Below are 22,469 nucleotides of genomic sequence, written 5' to 3'. Positions count from 1 at the left end.
TTAACTTACTAGTTCCTTTGTTGAAATCTTTGAAGGTTAAGATGGGCCCTGAAGGTCTTGCAAAAGACAAAGTAAATAAGTGGATCCAAGGAGGCATGTAGTACTGCAAGCACGACGGTCAGCTCCTTTAGGATGTTGAATACCTGAGCTGCTTTACAGTCCTGCAGCAGGGGACTGATGAACGCGTATGGCAGTCTCACCATATGATAGGGCACGAAGCACACACAGAAAACCAGCACCAGTACTCGCATGTTACGTTTTGACTTGCTGAGCTTAATGTTCCCAGGCTGCTCCGGCATAGTGCGCTGAGCTTGACGAAGCTTCTGTACATTGAGCCAATAAAACAGAATCAAGGATACCAGCACAGAAATAAACACTAAAGAAGAAGGGATCTGCACTACTAAGTAGATCTGTTTGAGCAAGCTGTTATGAAAGCTTTCACAACCGAAACCAACGTGGGGAGTGTTTTCTTTATCAGAACTGAAAAAAACAGCAATGTAGACACAAGCAAAGCACAACAGGACAGCCCAGGTCACTGTGCAGATGTAGCGGGTCGCGCGGACTGTTTGCAACCTGTGAGTCTTCAGGGGCCGTACAATCTTCATGTACCTGAAACAAAGGAGCAAAGAAATACAGAGAAGGCTTTCAAAATACATAAATGGTTTGTGACAATTGTGGCTCCATGACTTGCTACTGAAGTAAAATATAATCATGCATTGAACTTATTTTAATTTTTTTGGTATTTATGATAACACAACATGCTAAATTGTGTCGATGTAATTTTTGGCCAGGCTGTCATAAAAATATAAATAAATAAATAAATAAATAAATAAATAAATAAATAAATAAATAAATAATAAATAAATAATAAAGTTCATCCATGCATTCATAATATTAGAATCCGAATGAAGCTTATGTGGTTTGTTTATTGCTTAGAAGTTGGATCCGGTTTAGCTCTATGGAGGCCTGTGTCATGTCGGTGTTTCACAACATGATGACATCAAGGTGGGGCATATTTGATCATTTGCTGGACCTGGTGTCAATAAAAGCTTTTCTTTGACTAACAAGGACATTTTCAAACTTACAGAATATTCTTATATTACCATGACCTTTTATATATCAAAAGCTCAATTCATGACCCCTTTAATCCACTTTAATCCAGAGATTTGTTTCTCCTTCACATTTAAAATATTTAAAATATATTTTGATCATTTAATCTAATGATTAAAAAAATCTTTGGACATACTTTTGGCCATTACTGTATATTTAATATTATATATTGAAATACTATATATTCAAATCAGTTTTAAATTTGTTTTTATTATCATTAAAATTATACAAGATATATTTAATTCTGTATACATTACATTATCGTTATACAATTTCAAAGTGATATACAGTCTGGAAAAAATTAAGAGACCACTTTACATTGATTTCTCAAATGTTCTCTTTTTCAGAGCTGTATAATAATAATATTTTTTATATAAATATTTTGTTAAGTATATATTTAATTAATCTATATTTTTTTTGATAATCTTATTTTTTATTGTAATTAAAACATGGTTTACTGTTTATTTATTACAAGGATGAAGGAGTGTATGGATGTATCAATTAATGTATGGATGGATGGATGGACGGATGGACATCCATACCTGTTGGCAGCAATGTATCCCATGAAGAGAATACTGGAGTACATGTTGAGGTAGGAAGCTGGAGCACCAAAGTTACAGTAGATAAGCTGAATTTCCACTGAAGTGTTCGCAGTTTTGATAATGCGTAATATCAAACACAGGCAGACAAACAAGTCAGCTATAACCAGATTCTTCAGATAGACTGTGATGCTGGACTGTCTTGTAGCTTTACAAAAATACACATATATTGTAATGCTGTTGAGTGCCAGGCTTGCCACAAAAATCAGAGAGTATACAGATATAAAGAATGTACGAGCTGGCATTTCAGACAAGCCACAAGCTCCTGGAGTTGAATTGGTTGAATTGGTTGTGTTCTGGTCCATGACCGAGCTAGATGGTGACCCAGACATGAGACAGATCGATATCTGCTGGAAGAGAGATAGAATTTTACTACACAAAATATGGACAATTTCCAAAACACCACTTACACTTTCAGTAAGGTTTTATATTTTAACATTATCTAACAGTAAACTTAACAATAAAGAATACTTCTACAGCATTTATTAATCTTAGTTGTTAATTTCAATGTTAATTCCATCATGTATTCATCACTGATATATTTTTAAAAATCCAAAGACGTATTTGTTTCCAAGTGTTAATGCACTGTAAACTGACATAACCAATGACCAATTTGATTATTATAAACAAAACATTAGCAAAACACTAATAAATCATTTAAAAATAGGTAACACTTTATTTCAAAGGTGCACTTTAGATATTCTACTAACTTTAAGTAACTTTGCAACAACATGTCAACTAGAAGTAATTATTAGAATAATTAGTAGACTGCTGTTTAATATCTTATTAACACTTTTATTAAAACACTTTGGACAAATATTCTAAATGTTCTGATCCAATCTGACTTTTGACCTGAAATGTTGCCTGAATCATTGACTATTAATTTGTTGGCCAGAGGAGAACTGGCCCCCTGACTGAGCCTGGATTCTCTCCCCAAAAATGTCTCCATTCTGTCACCTGATGGAGTTTTGGTTCCTTGCCACCTTCACCTCTTTCATCTTTGGTTTTTGGCTTGCTTAGTTGGGGACATATATTTTATATATAATATTTAACTATATTACTGATCTGCATTGACACTATATGATAATTGTATTGAGCTGGACGATGACATCACTGTTCTCTCCAGATTGTTATTACTTAATTGTTATTAAAATTATAGTGTCACACACTCTAAAAAATAATTCAGTGGCTTAGTAAATATCACAGTAATAATTAACTTTATTAACTTAATAAAATCTCTCAATATCATTTACTTGATGGTTTTAGTTAAACATACCAAAATAATTGACTAAAAATCCAACAGTTAATTTTGTCTAAAATGTATAGTTATATTTAAGTTTTTTTCACTAAAATAATTTAGTATTCAAATAACCAATTATTTAATTTAAATATACTTAATACATTTGTGAAATTTATTTCAAAATATTTGAGAATGGAGAATTAAACCGATCTGTTTTAAGAACCACAAATATTACTTAATTAAAATCAAGATTATTAATATTTAACACACACTGAAGAAATTGAGTAAGTTTACTGGATTAAAACAATGCACCCCTCCCCCACCCTCTGACGTGACGACAGCTCGACGGTTGAGTGAGGGCGGATATTTGAATTCTCCTCAGTCACCAGAGCAGTTTCTTCTTCTCAGCGTCGCAGAATTGGGGCATTTCCTCTGTGAAATTCAGGTTTGTATGTTTTGTTTTATCTATATAATCATTACTGTGCTAAAAGGCATTTTATTAATTCAACATACATACAGGGACATAAAACAACATACAGGGACAGTGTGAGTCACCTTAAGTTAACGTGTGGCGTTGGTCTTTGAAATGCCTGCTGTGTTGCTCAAAACACACAACTTTATTCGTAAAGATAATGAATATAATGAATTTGGATGATAAAATCTTATTTAAACTGGGCACTGTTTGTTTATTGTCAGGTTATGGAGTCTGGCGCCTCGCTGCATCTTTCAGCTACGATGAAACCGGTCTCGAGTTCAAAGTCCACCCGCGCAAACCGCTAATGTTAACACTAAGTCCATCTCAGGCTCGAGAAACAGCGCTGATACGGTGGAAATGGGATAACAGACCGGTTGATTACACTTGAATTACTTTTAAATGTTTCATTTTTACTTCTAAAATGCCTGTTACATGAGTTTAAATGTTGTAAAATAACTGTTATTCTTTACATGTCAAAACAGTAATATATGCTGTAACGTTATTGCTGTACTCGTCGACAATAAAGGCCATGTCATGTATAAGTGTGTTTGTGTGGACTGTGGAGTATTGTACAAAGGTTTAGAGGAAATTAGTTATACTATACAAGTTAGTAATACTCATAAGTAAAAACAGTTCATATTAGTCATAAATATTGGTTTTTAAATGCTTTTTACCCATTTTTTTCTACTCAATTGAATTTGTTAATGTAACAAATGCAGTTACTCAGATCTACTTAATTTTTTTACTTACATTTACTCAGTTCATATGGTGTCTATAATTGATTTCACTGTTTTAAAATTTACTCAATTTTTTTAGTGTAAAAATGTTTCACCAAAAAAATTGAGTAAATCATAGTATTAGTTTTTAGAGTGCATGCCTGTCCTGTCTTGTGTGCACATGTGGGTTTTGTTAAGCCTAGTTCAGACTGCACGATTTTTAAACTCGTCGGGTTACTGCTCTTTTCACACTGCATGACTATCTGGGGTATCATTCAGTCACTGCTGTGTTCACACTGCACGATGGTTTGACGACAGAGGAGTTCACACTGCATGACTGAACAAGAGGAAGAATCGCCGACAACTCTCTCTCTCTCCGGTGCGCAAACTACGTTTCCCAACTACACGTGCGATGTGACGAGTAAACAACGCGAGATCACACGTGCGATGTGACGAGTAAACAACGTGAGATCACACGTGCGTCAGACCGGAGTTCTCGTGCGAGACTTGGAATTGTTATTAAAAATGATAAACTGCAGAAAGTTTGCTTAAAATTGTATGTGTGCTGATTTGTGGAGAAAAAGAAAAAAGATTATGACGGATCTGCTGCTACGGCTGGATGTGCAAATGTTTGGCCTTTGTTTCTGTTTGATAGAATTGTAAATATATCTATGATATATTTGAACCTCCCGATGCCCTGTATCTCACTCTCTCATTGGCTGTCGGTCATCGCCGATGTAATTTTCAGTCAGTTCACACAGCAGGAGTTTGAATTGCCGACAGGTCTAGATATTTAGCATGCCAAATATCTCGCGGGCGTTGGCGACTCGTCAGTGATTCTCTCTGATTGTGTCTTTGATCATTCACACTGCGTGATTGTCACTCGCGTGCACAAGCACATATTTGCCTATGATTTTGGGCATTTGTCGGCGATTTCGCAAAACCTGTCGGCGACTCAAGATCGGGGCAAAAATCGGGCAGTGTGAACTAGGCTTTAGTGTGGCCATGTGCTTCTGTCTTTGTTTGAACTCGCCCTTGTTATCTCAGGTTTCATTTGCCCCACCTGTGTTCCCTCGTTCCCTGCCTCATTTGTTTCCATTTATTAGCTCCTTGTGTTTGTCAGTCCTGGTTGGAACGTTGTTATGTCTACGTCTCCTGTTTTCCCCCGTGATTCCCAGTTTGGTATGTTTTGAGTTTATGTATTTCTAGTTTGTCTCAGCAGGATGGGTATCTTCCTTTTTCCATCTCCCCCAACCGCACCCTCCAATTTCTTGCAACTTGCTAAAGATGTGAGCTAACGTTACATCCGTCAGCAGGAGGCTGATGTGAGGGACTTTGCCTGCAGTTTCCTCATTGAGATTGATCACATGGTTTACACAGAGGCGGAGATTAAGGAGGTATTGAACATCTGTCATGCCTCTCAGCCTGGGGGAGATGGAAAAGCTGGGGGCATTTGGGATTCTGGGACTTTGTCCATCATATTTACCATCTTGGAGAGTCTGAACATCCACACTAGCAGAATCCCAGCCCACTGACGGTTCTCTTCCATCTACTGTCAGTGGAGGCCCCAGCCCTCCGATGACATGGAAATGGAGAAGGAGGAGGAAGAGCAGGCCTACTTCATTGGACCCCTCTGCTGAGGAGGATCCGTTGTCGGGGGTAGGAAGTCTGGTGGTCCCTGCTCTGGTGATCCCAGTTTTGGTGGATTGTGTTCCGGTGGATCCAGTTCCGGTGGTCCCTGTTCCGGTGGATTATGTTCTGGTGGTCCCTGTTCTGGTGGACCATGTTCTGGTGGTCCCATTTCTGGTGATCCCTGTTCTGGTGGATCTAGTTCCAGTGGTCCCTGTTCCGGGGGATCATGTTCCGGTTATCCCAGTTCCGGTGGTCCCAGTTCTGGTGGATCGTGTGCCGGTGGTCCTTGTGCCGGTGGATCGTGAGCTGGTTGTCCCTGTGCCAGTGGATCGTGTTCTGGTGGTCCCAGTTCCGGTGGATCGTGTTCCGGGGGTCCCTGTGCCGGTGGATCATGTGCCGGTGGTCCCAGTTTCCGCTGGATTGTGTTCTGGCTGTCCCTGTGCCGGTGGATTATATTCCTGTGGTCCCTGTGCCGGTGTATCGTGTTCCGGTGGTCCCAGTGCCGGTGGATCGTGTTCCGGTGGTCCCAGTTCTGGTGGGTTGTGGTCTGGTGGTCCCAGTTCCGGTGGATAATTTTCCGGTGGTCTCTGTGCCGGTGGATCATGTTCTGATGGTCCCAGTTCCGGTGGATTGTGTGCCTGTTGTCCCTGTGCTGGTGGGGCGTGTTCTGGTGGTCCCAATTCCGGTGGTCCCTGTGCCGGTGGATCATGTTTCGGTGGTCCCAGTGCCAGTGGATCGTGTTCTGGTGGTTCCGGTTCTGGTGGGTCGTGTTCCGGTGGTCCCAGTTCCAGTTGAAAGAATTGAAAATAATCAAAGATATTTGATATTTGAAATTGAACAAAGACATTTGTTTTACTGTGTTACACCCCCCTCTCTCTTATTAGCAGGGCCATTTGGGATTCTTAAAGACAAAGAGATGCTGAAGGACTGTAGGCCAAATGGGTGCCACACCTGTTGTACAGTGGGGGAAGTTTGGTCTGATTGGTCAGTTTGAATGTCTCAGGGTTTCAGTCACATGGTCAAGGGATAGATAAAAGAAGATTGGAACTTTTGCTCGGGCTCTTTTTCTCTCTGGCTCCCTCAGATCTTGGGGGCCTTCTCTTTGGCTCTTCTCTTTGGCTCTTCTCTTTGCTCTCTTTTCTTTGTCTCTCTTTCTATCTCTCTCTCTCTCTCTCTCTCTCTCTCTCTCTCTCTCTCTCTCTCTCTCTCTCTCTCTCTCTCTCAGGTAACATTCTATACATGCTGGGTATAATTAATGGTATAAGTTTTATCATCTCATTCATCTATTTTCTAACTATTTTAAGTGTAAAAAATAACCAGATTTTGTCATTAAATTCTTTCAATTATAAATGATTTCCTTAATATTTTTGATTTGGTATTGACTTTGAAGTGCTACCTATTGCAATACAATATAGTCACATTAAAGCAACGCTCTTCCACATATTTTGCTATTGTAACTGCGCTTATTTCCGTCGTTAATAATAATAATAATGTGTTCGATTTATATAGCACTTTTCAAGGCACTCAAAGTGCTTTACATTGAAGGGGGGAATCTCCTCAACCACCACCAATGTGCAGCATCCACCTGGATGATGCGACGGCAGCCAGAACGCTCACTACACACCAGCTTATGGCGGAGAGGAGACAGAGTCAATCAGGAGAAGCCAATCAGGAGAGGGGGATGATTAGGAGGCCATGATGGACAGAAGCCAGTGGGCAAATTTGGCCAGGATACCGGGGTTACACCCCTACTCTTTTTCTGAAGGACATCCTGGGATTTTTAACGACCACAGAGAGTCAGGACCTCGGTTTAACGTCTCATCCGAAAGACGGTGCTCTTTGTCAGTATAGAGTCCCCATCACTATACTGGGGTGTTAGGACCCACACAGACCACAGGGTGAGCACCCCCTGCTGGCCTCACTAACACCTCTACCAGCAGCAACCTGGTTTTCCCATTTGGTCTCCCATCCAGGTACTGCCCAGGCTCAGCCCTGCTTAGCTTCAGTGGGAAACCAGTCTTGGGCTACAGGGTGATATGGCTGCTGGTATAGCATTGGTATGGCTGCTGGTATCGTTGGTATAAGTTGCAGTGGGTGGTTACAGGCAAGAAATGTACAGTTTTCTACATTTAACACTCTACGGATCTTAGGGACAAAACTGTCCAAAAGCATTTTTTTATTTATTTTTAAAAATACTTCCCTTAATCTGAGTGGTACAAGACTTGGCTACTTTTTCTAAGTTTGTCACCTGAACATAAAAAAAAATACATTGACTTGATTTTACAATGTTAAGTGGTTGAAAAAAAAAACTCCTTAATTGGGCCTTCGTGGACAAAAATGTCCACCCATAGGAATTAATGGGAATTTAATAGATTTCAGAGCTTTTTCATTTTTATTTGTCCAAAAAAAAAAAAAAAAATCCAACACAATGATGATCATACATACACAGAAATGAAGGTGTGAGTCTGTACAACATTCTGAATGTGGCAAACACTCACACATGCATGCACACACACACACACACACACACACACACGATCTCCTACTTTGTCATTTTCTTATTGCATGGTTAGATTTTTCTAAGCATGTTTTGGCATATTTTTATAGTTTTATAGTATTTTTTTTTTTTTAATTTACAATTTTAACTTGTGATAAAATGTAAAATTTAAGAGGTTAAATTCATTAAAACATTGGTTTATAGAGTTCAGCCTTCATGCAGCTATGCATATTGCAGCCATTGGGTACTATTATTGCCATCTAGTGGCTACTGAAAATTATTAATTTTATACCAACATAGGTCACCAGATGTCACCAAAGTCATCACATTTTTAGGGTTTGGCTCTCTGAACATACTGGAATTGTTTGTTTCACTAAAATTAAGTTACTAATAAATATATAAAAATAAATATATAAAATAGATATGTTTTACATAAAAATTGTACTTTTAGTGGTAAATAAATTCAAAAATTCAAAAAAAAAAAAAAAAAAACTGCATCAATGGATAGTTTTTATATTATTGAAGATATTGATATAACAATTATTTAAAAACATTTTTTGAGGGCACACCTCAGACCCCCGTGGACAAAAGTGTCCACTAAGGACCAATTAAGGGCAGTTAAGTGAAGGTCTTTTGAGGGTTTTAATCATTTAGCAGACGCTTTTATCCAAAGCGACTTACAAAAAAGGGGAGAGTAATAGAAGCAACGAAACAGACAAGGCCAACAACCTGTAAGAGCTGTAAGAAATCTCAATTAATTAGCACAATACACCATTTTTTTTTTTTTTTTTTTTTAAAGACATCTACAACAAAAACTCACGTACGCAAAATGCCGAACACTGGATTTTGATAGCTATGATAACAACCCATTTTACCATCTTGCTGATAACGTTTCTTTAGTTGTTCAGCAACCCTGCAGTCAGAACCACTGTAGGCGTTCCAGTGGATCATGTTGTGGTGGTCCCTGTGCCAGTGGATCGTGTTCCGGTGGTCCCAGTTCCTGTGGATCGTGAGCCGGTGGTCCCTGTGCCAGTGGATCCTGTGCCAGTGGATCGTGTTCCGGTGGTCCCAGTTCCTGTGGATCGTGAGCTGGTGGTCCCTGTGATGGTGGATCATGTTCTGGTGGTCCCAGTTTCGGTGGATTGTGTTCTGGTGGTCCTAGTTCCGGTGGATCATGTTCCGGTTGTCCCAGATTCTGTGGATCGTGATCCGGTGAATAGTGGTTCGGTGGTCCCAGTTCTGGTGAATCGTGTTCCGGTGGATCATGTTTTCGGTGGTCCCAGTTCCGGTGGTCCCAGTTCCGGTGGATCGTGTTCCGGTGGTCCCAGTTCCAGTGGATCGTGTTCCGGTGGTCCCAGTCCCGGTGGATCACGTGCCGCCTGGGCTCCTGGCTCTGCCCGTGCCAACCTAACGCCCTGCTCTGCCCGCGCTGCCCCGGCGCCCTGCTCTACCCGTGCCATCCCGGCAACCTGAACTTGGCAGACCAACCTGGCTGCCTAAACCCTGCGGCTCATTTTGGCCTAAACTTCTTGGGCCACCATGGCTTCCTGAAATTTTTGTTTTCCCCGTTCTTCCCTTGTTTACCCCTTCCTTGTCTGTTCCTTCCTTGTCTGTCCTTCCCGTCCAGCCCTGGTCTGTCTCTCCCGTCCAACCCTGGGCTGTCCCTCCTGTCCCTCCCTGGTCTGTCCCTCCCGTCCCGTCCTGTCCCACCCTGGTCTGTCCCTCCTGTCCCGCCCCGTCCTGCCCCGTCCTGCCCCACCCTGGTCTGTCTGTGTAAAAAAATACAAATTAAAAGAGATTATGCAGGAGTAATGATTGTGTTCTGCAAAGAGAGTTGGAGGTAAATAAATAATTTCACAGTGGTGAACCGGCGACAGGGACGACCAAGGCTCATTGATGCACGTGGGGAGTGAAGGCTGGCCTGTGTGGTCCGATCCAACATAAGAGTTACTGTAGCTTAAACTGCTCAAGAAGTTAATGCTGGTTCTGATAGAAAGGTGTCAGAATACACAGTGCATCACATTCAGGGTGCCCATGCTGACCCTTGTCCACAGCCGAAAGCAGCAACAGTGAGCACATGAGCATCAGAACTGGACCACAATGGAAGAAGCTGGCCTGGTCTAATGAAACACGTTTTCTTTTACATCACGTGGAGGGCCGGGTGACCGATTTGCCTGGGATTGTTTGTTTTTTTTTAAACCTGAACATGAGTGAAAATCAGGGCTAAAATCATGCAGTGTGAACTCAGCATTAGTTAATGTAGTTGCTTATTATTACTTATATTTTGTAGAATGTCTAAAGGGAACAATCAAAATAAATTTTAACTAAAAATATATATTTTAATGTATACTTTTTGTAAAGTGTTACCAAAACCCAAACCTTGGTTACAATTTATTTTACAGTATGAGAACTTACAGTATAGTGTACTTACAGTACTTAAATTACCAGTAAGGTAACTACATGGGTTAAGGTTAGGGTGGGTTGGGTTGAGTTCAGGGTTAGTACCTAGTTATAACTCAGTTAACCATTTCACGCATGAGTTTAAAATATTCTAGCTGACACCCCAGAGGTGAATTATTTTATTTTAGAACATTTCATCTTACTGTTTCCATTGTGACACGTCATACTCACATACTCGCCAGAGTCACCGCAGGCAAAATAGCGCTGAGTGACAGATGGATCTCTTTTATTTTGTTTTTCCTTTTTTTAATTCAAAATATTCACAAACTTGCTTACCATGTCATCAACTATCTGATATTCTGATTCTCAAATATGTGTGAGTGTTTTAAAAACCTTTATAAATCAGTCATGAAGAGAAACCCCTAATGTATAACATTTAACAGATGTACGTTAAATGTTGACGTATATTAACGAGTTTGACTTATGCCTGATGGTCAAAGCTTATTAGTTTGTTATTGGTAAGCAGAGGTGGACAGTAACTAAGTACATTTACTTGAGTATCGTACTTAAGTACAATTTTTGAGTATCTGTACTTTACTTGAGTATTATTTTTTCTGGAAACATATTGTACTTTTTACTCCACTACATTTATATCAAAGTTAAAAGTTGTTTCTGTAGCAGCTTTGAAAGTCAGTGGATGATGAAAGCCTTTCAGAAATCACTCTTGTAGGGTCTCCTGAAGTTCAATGATTTCTCAGCATTTTTTGAACAATGATTTATAGTTTATAGCAAAATGTAAGAAGACGGTGTCAAAATGTGTATTTTGTCGAGTATTCACATAAATAAAGTTGATTATGTCTTAAGTGAAGGTAAACAGATTTTGTTAAATATAAAGTGCATTAAAAATAAAATGTATTATTATTATTATTATTATTATTATTATGTGTATAAGTGTATTGGATCCGTGCATTTAGCCTTAAACTGACAGCAGCTTTGTAAACCCTTACGAAACAAAAAATATATTGCAGTATATTGGAAAATATCATGTAATACATTAGGCAATATATTTACATATAAGGGATTTAATATTTATATTCTCCAATATATTGCAATATATTGAAAGCGGCAATCATTTGTATATTTTGCATAATATTTTGTATATTTGTAAAGTACCATAAATATATTATTCCATGTATTTACAATATATTATAATATATTTCCAATAATATATTGGTAAATATATTTTCCTTTCGTAAGGGAAGAGCTTTGTAACTTATACACAAGTGTTTAAATGAGTTTAAGTTAGTCGTATGCTAGTATGTCAGTTGGAGCATCACTGACTGGCTTAAACCATGATGGCATTATGTGCAACAACAATAATAAAATAATGTGTTGACATAAAGAAGGAAAGGAACTTTTGATACTTAAGGACTTTTAAAAAAACAAATACTTCTGTACTTTTACTTAAAGGGTCATGAAACCCCCCTGCTGCAGCTGTGTTTTTTCACACCTTCGTCGACTGTGAAAAGGTGGGATGGTATTGTGTGGAAAGAGGGAATGGTTTGCATAAATAGGGGAGTGTCAGTAGGTGCATTAAGATTAGCGATACCAACAGCAGCAGTTACAGCGGTTCTGAGACATGTTCTTGGTTCACTTTGGCATTGTTTAGGCTACCACAGTGAGATTAAATGAGGGATGAGTACAGCGAATGAGAGAGTTATGAGTGGCGTGCAGCAGAGATCGCAAATCATTCAGCTCTTCAAACCAGCATAATTCAGTGAGAAATTAAAATAAATGTTAAATGTTATGCAAACATGATAAAACTATATTTGTCAAAATATGCACACTGTTTGGCAAGATGAACAAAGCGCCGACATGATAAGAGAACGTGAACCACCCACGAATATGCGATGCAATAGATATGTGTAATTTTAGATCGGGGTAAAAGCGAAGGGGTTTGAGGTTTCATAGTCTCGACCGCGCATCTGAAGCACAGAGTGACGCGCGCTGGGTTGCCGTGACGATCCGCGCGGTCATTCGGCAGCCAAATCTATATTTGTCCAAATATGCAGCACACTGTTTCACTAAGAGCCCGAACACATGCGGTTTAGTGCATGTCTGTGACCACAAATAAAACGGAGAGGACGTGGCTTTTGATTCTTGTTGATATTTCATCAAAAATATTGTTCATTAGCCTACAGATTTTCCCCTCCTGACATAAATTAGATAGTCAACGCTTGCAGGTTCGGCATGCAATTGCTCAAGTTAATTTTACTTTACCGAGCCTTTGTAGCCAAGGCTTCCACAGACGGCGCCCAGTTACAGCTCGCTCGGCGCCCTTACGTTACTTCGTATCAGCACAACGCCTAGCTTTCCTCCTTGACTTTTCCACACGCTGCTTCCAAAACTTCCCCACCATGTCTCTACAATAATGATGGGAGACGAGCCTGACAGAAGTGACTGTCTCATGCATATTAACTAAATTATCTTGTATGCATACAACAGCGCAGGGATTGGACTGAATGAGCTTTATGTCATGAATATCGAGAATCGCTCGGAGCGGTCGACGTCAGCATGTCCCCAGCAGCCCAAACTTGGGCCAAAAGCACACGCTGACGTCAACATTTGTGACGTTGCTCCGACTAAGCTTTTCAAACAGGAAGACAGAAATCGCTCTGAAAAAAGCAAAAATAACTATTTTCACATATGAATACCATTAATGAGTATTAACGTTTTGAGGTTTCATGACCCTTTAAGTAAAAACCCTTTTTTTACAACTTTCACTTGTAACGGAGTAATATTTCACCAGTAGTACTTTTACTTTTACTCAAGTAAGGAAGTTGTGTACTTTGGCCACCTCTGTTGGTAAGTATCAATATTCCTAGATGACCGATGCCATGCTTTGCTCTTGCCTGATACATGATAATAATCTGTACAGTACTGTGATGATGAGCACTGTGTTCATATCGTGATAAGCTAACACTGGTCACTCACAAAGACACCTGCCCTGTTCTCCAGTTTCTCCTCACACAACAACTCATCTCAATTTGTATCCTCTAATTGTTGTTCTGTCTAATCCTGGCTGTCCCTAATTGTGGGTCATATATTTAGATTTTTCACATTTTGAAAATGTGTTTCTCATCTTTCTCTAATGATATGTTGCTATGTTGAGAATATATCAATATATATATATATTGTAAAAATATATTGTTCATCTTCATGTAAAATGAGACCATATTGTATTGTCATTGTTGCCATTTTGTTTGATACAGAGTATAAGTGAATATATATATATATATATAATGACAATACAATATGGTCCCATTTTACATGAAGATGAGCAATATATTTTTACAATATATATTACATATATAACATTATAGTTATTATAAATGTTCATTTTAGTTCACAGTGCAAACAACTTTTGATCTTAATGTATTAGTAAATGCTGGAAACGTTTTCCCAACATTATTCTAAATTTCACCTATACAGAAGAAGTTGACTTTTGAAAATCTCTATCATATTGATTCAACTTTTATTTAACTTTAGTTAAATTAGAATTGAATCAATATGATGGAGATTTTTTTTTTTTAATGTATTTTTTGACACTTGTAGTTTCACATGATTTAAAACAAAGGATGACTTACCCTAGCTGTATACCTTGAAGCTCTACAGATGAACACTGTCTGTCACTTCCTTAAAAACAGGAACTTCATCTCGAGTTCCTTAGATGTCTTAGATGACACAGAAAAATGTTTATTGTTGTTTTTGTTTTGTTTTTTTAACTTTTTTAGGTTATTTGTAGTTGGTTTGTTGGTTTGTGACATTTCACAACTCTCTTTTGCTGTTAATGGTCTAGTACTTTATTTCTCCTCACCATATTGCTTTTGACTAAATAAAGCCGAATGACCTCTCAGCTCATGTTTGCAGTCCACCTCCGCATTGAATCTTTGCGTGTTTTCTCAGGACAGCGATGACCCACGGCTCTACTGCTTTCTGACCCTCTTAGCCCCCTGGAATCAAGACGGCAGCTGTCTTTCCTAACTCCCCCACTTTAGAATACTGTTCCTTCATTATTGAATAACTACACAGGAACAAATGAGTAACACAATATTAACATTGTAGTAACTACTTTAACTAAAAAGACACTGATTAATAAATTAGGAAGTAAAAGTGCTTAGTCAAATGTGGTTGTTCAACATTAGGTAATCAACTACATTTTTTTTCTCCCAGAGGACTACTAAGAACTACTACAGGTTCATAATTAACATGAATAATGCATAATGTATAATTTATTCTCCTGGTCTCATTCGGTGCTTCTGACGAAGACACAAGAGAACATCAACGAGATGACTCTGTATCATTGGTCACATCAGATGCTTAGGAATGTTAGGGCTCCATCGACGACCCCGCCCCTTCGACATCTCAGCAACGCTGTAGCTCCTCTGCGTCCTCACAAAAGCTGTCGGCGAACTAGGCCTGGGTTGGGCCTCGCCTGAAAAGCCTGCACGCAGCCACTTCGATTAAGGATTCTGGGATGGGGCACCAGCAGGCCCCTCATCAGAAAGCTGCACAATTCTTTCTTGAGGTGCAATGAACTGGCGAAATCATGGCCTTAATCTCCGCCCATTCACCTTGCATGCGCTCTCTACCATCGACGGTGCTGACAAGAAGGGATACGAGAAACTTCTGCCACTAGATGAAGCGGTGGCCCTGCATCTCTGCCCACCTTCATCTGTGGGCTGGAAGCCCAAGGTTTCTCACCCATCCAAGCCCTGCAGGACCACTTCATCCTTGGCAAGTGCTATGGATGAGACTGGACCAGCTCAAGAGGCTTTTTGTGATATCAGAATTGCCACGGACTTGGTCCTCGTGCCACAAAAGCCAACGCCAAAACCATAGGCAGGTCTATGGCCAGCCTAGTGGTATTAGAACGCCAATTATGGCTGAACTTGATGGAGATCAAGTAAGCCGACAAGACCGCCTTCCTGGATGCTCCGATCTTGGTCAACGGCCTATTTGGCCAAGTGGTGGATGGGTTCGTGGAGTGTTATACCATGCCACAGAAAGCATCCCAGGCAATGCAGAAGTGTTCCAGCTCTGTCTTTCCAATTTGCCCTAGAGTGCTGACTCAGCAGCAGCAAAAAGCAGAGCCCACGCCTCTACAGCACCACCCACTGCCCTAACGGCGTCAACGTCCTAGTCAGACGAAGCAGTTCCCTCCTAAGCGTCAGGGACCCTGGCCTAGGATAACGCTGGAACCTAAACAGAGGAACCAGTCCTGATCAGCAGAAAGGGAATGTACTCGGTTACCAATGTAACCTGGGTTCCATGCAATAAGGGAATGAGTACTACGTAAGACAGTTGCTTCAGTCGTTTAACCTGAATTATATGGCAGAGCCGCCATCTTTCATAGGCAAATGCCCCGCCCACTTGGCGGGTTCTGCGCTCAAACTTGCGAGCTTCGCACTGGTTGGTTGGTTCATTCAGTTACACCATTCTGCCATTGGTTCATGCAGGTTCCCACTGGCCAGCCACTTAAGTTGCACTTGCCTGCACTCTTTGTCCGGTCTGCATTATGTATAGATGTGTTGATGCCTGCCTGCCCACTTTTTGTATTTTTTGTTATTAAATTACCTTTGGAACTTTAATTATCTATCTTCCTCTTCCTGCCTGCATATGACAGGACCTAGAAGAAGATATATGGAGATAACCTTCATAAACATCACCCCAGGGAATATGGAGCTAAGTCTCAATAAAGATAAATACACACACTAAATTCACATATGCACACACTAAATTCACATATGCACACACATAATTCATAAATGCACACACATAATTCATAAATGCACACACATGATTCATAAATGCACACACATGATTCATAAATGCACACACAGGATACACAAATGCACAAAAAATTCAAAAATGCACACGCAAAATTAAAAAACTACAGAAGATTCACAAATGCACACAAAATTCATAAATACACACAACATTCAGAAATGCAAAGAAAATTTAAAAATGTGCTCAAGATTCAGAAATTCACAGGGCAAGATTCAGAAATGCACAGGGCAAGATTCAGAAATGCACAGGGCAAGATTCAGAAATGCACAGGGCAAGATTCAGAAATGTATTTTTGATGCACACACAAATATACCTTGATTTACAAACTGCTTGCGGTCTGAACTTCACTCCATTTGTGTGTGAATTTTGAGAGTCCCCTGACTTGGCTCGACACACAAATGCCCTTTTTAAACAGGGAATGATCAGCGACCAATCAGATATCGCCCTTGTTTTAGCCAATCACAAGAACGCATCCCACGTGGGGGATTGTTAACTTATAAGCCAATCACATGAGCGTGTTCACACATCGCGATATAGCCTACAGGTGGTGCGAACACGAGCACGAGCTAGCGCGGTGGAGGACTTCTGGCAGATGCCTCTATTTTCTTTCTCGGAGTTTGTCGCTGTTTGTCAGCTGCAAATGGCAATAGTAACTCACGCGCGCAAAACACAGTTAATAACTATTTGCTTGTATATCACTATATTAGCTGTTTATTAGAACTCATAAAGCACATAACGCCTTATAATGGGTGACCATATTCTACATTTTTATATACCTGAACAGTAATTAGAAGTAGGCCTACAATATTAGCTAATGAACATATAGGCTATAATTACCAGGAAGACAAATATGATGTTGAAAGTCATTAACGTTTCTGCTTTACAGATATTTCCATATAATGTGCAGTTCAGTATCGATGCACAACACTGTTGACTTGACTTTTCAAGATAATAAAAAAAAAAAAATGCATGTTATCCTGATTTAATTTGTCTACTGTAGGGAAAAATAATTCAACTTCAGCAGAGAACCAATGTTTGTAAGGAATGAGGGGTTTCTTTATTGTATATTTGAGTGCATTTATGGTTCGCGCTGCGCTCCCCAGCGATAGTAAACATGTTCGCGCTGCGCTGTAATCCCGCTGTCTCGTCCCACTTTTGGATTGTTTGGCTTCCCATAGCTTCCCATAAAGGCGGGCGTACACTGAGCGAATTCGGACACTCGTGAGATATTGCAGACGCTACGAGTCATTTAATTTGATCATCGCATCAAATCAGTTGGTACACGGCACGACTGTTTGCACTGTGAGCCGGCCGCGATCACACAAGCTTTCAATGTTGCTGCTATCTTCATCAGATACAAAAGATAAAGAAAAAATGTGTGCAAATGATTTGTTGAGAAAGCAGAGAACTGTAGCCATTCCTTTCAAGTTTCAACCGAAACAACCAAAGGGAGAGAGAAGGGTGCGTGTGAGAGAGAGAAACACAGAGAGACTGTGTGTGTGTGTGTGTGTGTGTGTGTGTGTGTGTGTGTGTGTGTGAACGCTGTATGTTTGCAACCACTGAGCTATTAATACTCATAGTCAAATTGAGCCTGTGTGACGTGCTTGTGCATGATTTGGCAATAGGGGACTGAACAGTCATATGCTGGTAAAAATCGGGCCGACTCTCCGAACTTTTTAAACATGTTTTAACATCTCGTCTCGTATTTACGATAATTTTTAATATATAATTTTACATCTGAATCTTGAGCGCATTTTTAAATTTCCTTTGCATTTCTGAATGTTGTGTGTATTTATGAATTTTGTGTGCATTCATGCATTTTGTGTGCATTTGTGAATCTTCTGTGCTTTTTAAATTTTGTGTGTGCATTTGTGAATTTTTTTGTGCATTTGTGTATCCTGTGTGTGCATTTATAAATGATGTGTGTGCATTTATGAATTATGTCCCTTACGAAACAAAAATATTTTGCAATATATTTGAAAATATCATGCAATATATTCACATATATGGGATTTAATATTTATATTTTCCAATATATTGCAATATATTGAAAGCGGCAATCATTTGGATATTTTGCAATATATTGCATGAATATATAATATATTTTATAATACCATCAATATATTATTCCATATATTATTGGTAAATATATTTTCCTTTCATAAGGGTGTGCATTTATGAATTATGTGTTTTGCATTTATGAATCATGTGTGTGCATATGTGAATGTAGTGTGTGTATTTATCTTTATTGATACTGATTTAAAGGGAGATTAACTTTTTGAGGGAGTTTTTAGACACCTGCAGTGACCTCATCTTAATGGAAGGATTTTGGTCAATTTGTGATCCCACAAGGTGATCCAAGCTGGGCTAGAAAAACATATCAACTTCGCACTCTGGATAGATGGTTTTTCATTCGTCGTTGGTAGACCAGAGGAAGACACCATCACCACCGTCCAGCCCCACCTCACACCTGTCAATGCAACCAGCCTCTGACCATCACCCAGAGTCTCGTCCCATCATGGCCGTCATGCCTGCATCTTCAGCCAAGATGGCCGCCACATTTGAGTCTTCAGCCAAGAGGACCGCACTTGGATATCAGTCCTTACAAGAACCAGCGGGGACCACTGGCTACTTAATTTTTGGTCAGAACCAATACTAGTCCCTGTACAGAGTCCTGTGATGTCTCCAGTCCCTGTTCAGAGTCTGGAGATGGCCCTAGCCCCTGACCAATGTCCAATGGTGGCTCCAGCCCCTGACCAGAGTCCAGTGATGGCTCTGTCTCCTGTCCCGAGTCCAGAGAGGACTTCATTTTCAGTCCAGAGTTCAAAGAGGACCCCAGCCCATGAGCTCACTCCACTGACCATAGCTCCTCCCAAGATAGTTTTTTTCTGGGGGGGGCTACCCATCCACCGAGGCCTGAATTGCGGGCACCATCCTGGCATGCTGAACTGCTGTCGCCACCCTGGTCCGCTGAACCACCCGCTTTGCCCTGGTCCCCTGGACAGGAAGCTCTGCACTGGTCCCCTGAACTGCCAGATGTGCCCTGGCCTCCTAAGTTGTTGGCACCTCCCTGGTCTCCTGAGTTGCCGGTACCACCCTAGCTCCCTATGGCACCAGTACAACCATGGAGGCTTCCTCCACAGACTTGAACGTCTCTCGTTGACCTTATTCAAGTTGTATAGAGTGTTCATGTGTTTGTAGAGCTCATAATTACAGCTTGTAAGATGGGAATTGTCTGAGAGCTCCTACTTGTAACACATGACCGCTCTAGATTCATATAGGGATTGATAGTGGTGCCATTGAAATGCATAATTCCCTGTTTAAGGATGTGAACAGCTTCAAATACAACGTCACATGTTCGATACAGTAATTTTGATACAGTAATTATATCATGGCGTGAATGCTGCATAAACACAGAAGAAGACAGAATATAGGAACAATGTGAAGAAAACGCGACAAAATAACATTCCAAAACTGGTGTTTTACAAGCCGGTAAGTTATATCTGTTGTACTGTGTAACCACATCTTGAATAAAGACTTGAAATCAGTCAACTGTGTATTGTGGTTATTTATAATAACAATGAATGAACAATATTAGCAGCTAAGTTAACCCAAACACATTGTACACGTATACATTACAAACAAATGCACATTGTATCCCCACATATCTTAAACACATGAAACACAATGCAACCAAATATTCACAAACATTGCACAAGTCAGAATATGTACGATATCAGTGTCAATAACCAGCCTGTGTTAATGCTGCAACAACATAGGCCTATGTGTGTGTGTGTGTGTGTGTGTGTGTGTGTGTGTGTGTGTGTGTGTGTGTGTGTGTGTGAGCCTGTTTATGTGGTTTATGAGGACACAAATTTGTATAACTACATGGGTATTACACTGGTATTACACTATAAATGTGGTTTATGAGGACATATCAAATGTCCTCATAATTCAAATGCTCTTAAAAACATACTAAATGATGTTTTTTTTAGAAAGTAAAAATGCAGAATGTTTCCTGTGATGGGTAGGTTTAGGGGCAGGGGCAGTGTAGGGGGATAGAAAATACGGTTTGTACAGTATAAAAGCCATTACGCCTATGGAGAGTCCCTGTAAACCACATAGACCAACATGTGTGTGTGTGTGTGTGTGTGTGTGTGTGTGTGTGTGTGTGTGTGTGTGTGTGTGTGTATGTGTAAGAGATATGGGGTACGTACATGCAGTCCATTCATGATCGCGGGATTACTCCTTGACAAAAACCAAGAACCACAAAACCAGAAGAACATGAAATAGCCTGTCATGTGCATTGCAAAACTGTGAGTCGACTTCATAAAACCAACAACCTTCTTATAATCAGATCAGACCTCTTACAAATTCTGAAACAAAAAAAACAAACAGGTATTTTATTCAAATTAAGAAAATGGTTATAACAAAAGCATGTGGAGTGAACCCATCTGAGCCCAAGGAATTTCTAGATAAAAATATGTAAGTAGAACAGTGCTGTTGGTTTGTATTCATTAATGTATTCATGTTTATGTTCATTAATACATCAGATGTGGAGTTTAAATGCTTTTAACATTACTTTATATTTCAATTTAACACTGCAATTTGAAAATGCTCTCATTTTTAATGTTAAAGAACTGTGTGTTTGCTTTTGTATAAACTGAAAGTGAATTGGAAATTGCTTCACTGTCTGTTGAACGCGAGTCAAGTGATCATTCCTAAAGCAACGGCAGCTGAATCTTGTGATTTGTTGTCTGACTTGTGGAGTCTTTCTCTGATCTAAAGCTCATGTGCTTTTGTCTGTCCTCTGTCTTTGGTGATGAACTACATCCGGTGTGTTTGGAACTATAATTGGAGTGAAGCTCAACGTTTCAGAACGGACGTCAACACAGAAGTAAAAAACAAAAGCTGAGATAGCTTTTCCCCCAAGTGGAACCACCCTTTGGATTTTGTTTTGAACCTGATTATGTAATGATATTTCGTATGTCCTTTCCTTACAGTGATTTTCTTACAATATGATAGCTGATCATACATTGGTGTTAATGTAACGGATCAGTAATGATGGACAATAGAGCGACAACAGCAAAAGTGCTTAGTCATAGAAGATAAGTCTTAAAGGGTTATGCACATTGTACGATTGCTTGTGTTCTGTTCACAAAGAGGCGCGATCACCATTTCAACGACTAAAACATTATAAAACTAACTCTGTTCTTCACATGAATATATCGTATATGACTTCAGAAGACTTGGAATGCAACATGAGTTAATACTTTTATCCTGTTTTTTGGTCCGTTTTTGCAATAAATACATGTGACTGTACATGTATTTGCCTGTAACGTGTGTTTTATATTGTTGAGAGTGGGTAGGTTTAGGGTAGGAGTGGAGTTAGTTGCTCCAAAATATAAAATTAGGCTATAAATATTCATTCTGTCATATCAGGTTGGCGGAATCACACAGCGTAGACATACACGCGGAGATGATGGTTCGTTTAGGCGTACACATACACGCGGAGATGATGGTTCGTTTAGGCGTACACATACACGCAGAGATGATGGTTCGTTTAGGCGTACACATACACGCGGAGATGATGGTTCGTTTAGGCGTAGACATACACGCAGAGATGATGGTTCGTTTAGGCGTACACATACACGCGGAGATGATGGTTCGTTTAGGCGTAGACATACACGCGGAGATGATGGTTCGTTTAGGCGTAGACATACACGCGGAGATGATGGTTCGTTTAGGCGTAGACATACACGCGGAGATGATGGTTCGTTTAGGCGTAGACATACACGCGGAGATGATGGTTTGTTTAGGCGTAGACATACACGCGGAGATGATGGTTCGTTTAGGCGTAGACATACACACGAAGATGATGGTTCGTTTAGGCGTAGACATACACGCGGAGATGATGGTTCGTTTAGGCGTAGACATACACGCGGAGATG

General features: G+C 39.9%; 1 protein-coding gene and 1 pseudogene across 1 annotated transcript in view; both read right to left on the bottom strand.

Moving 5' to 3' along the window:
* Positions 1–22,469, bottom strand: part of LOC137085043 (G-protein coupled receptor 87-like) — a 34,854-nt gene continuing 12,385 nt past the window's right edge. The window contains exons 2-3 of the mRNA XM_067451597.1: positions 1,653–2,059; positions 1–609 (exon numbers count right to left, since the gene is read on the bottom strand). Of these exons, the coding sequence (XP_067307698.1) occupies positions 9–609; positions 1,653–2,041 (990 nt within the window). The 5' untranslated portion in view covers positions 2,042–2,059 and the 3' untranslated portion in view covers positions 1–8. The remainder of the gene's footprint in view (positions 610–1,652; positions 2,060–22,469) is intronic.
* LOC137085690 (5S ribosomal RNA) lies at positions 7,704–7,820 on the bottom strand (annotated as a pseudogene).

The sequence above is a fragment of the Pseudorasbora parva genome, chromosome 8 (genome assembly GCF_024679245.1).
Source record: "Pseudorasbora parva isolate DD20220531a chromosome 8, ASM2467924v1, whole genome shotgun sequence".
Taxonomy (NCBI): Eukaryota; Metazoa; Chordata; class Actinopteri; order Cypriniformes; family Gobionidae; genus Pseudorasbora; species Pseudorasbora parva.
The sequence above is the reverse complement of the archived record's forward strand: the minus strand, read 5'-3'. Positions and strand labels throughout refer to the sequence as shown.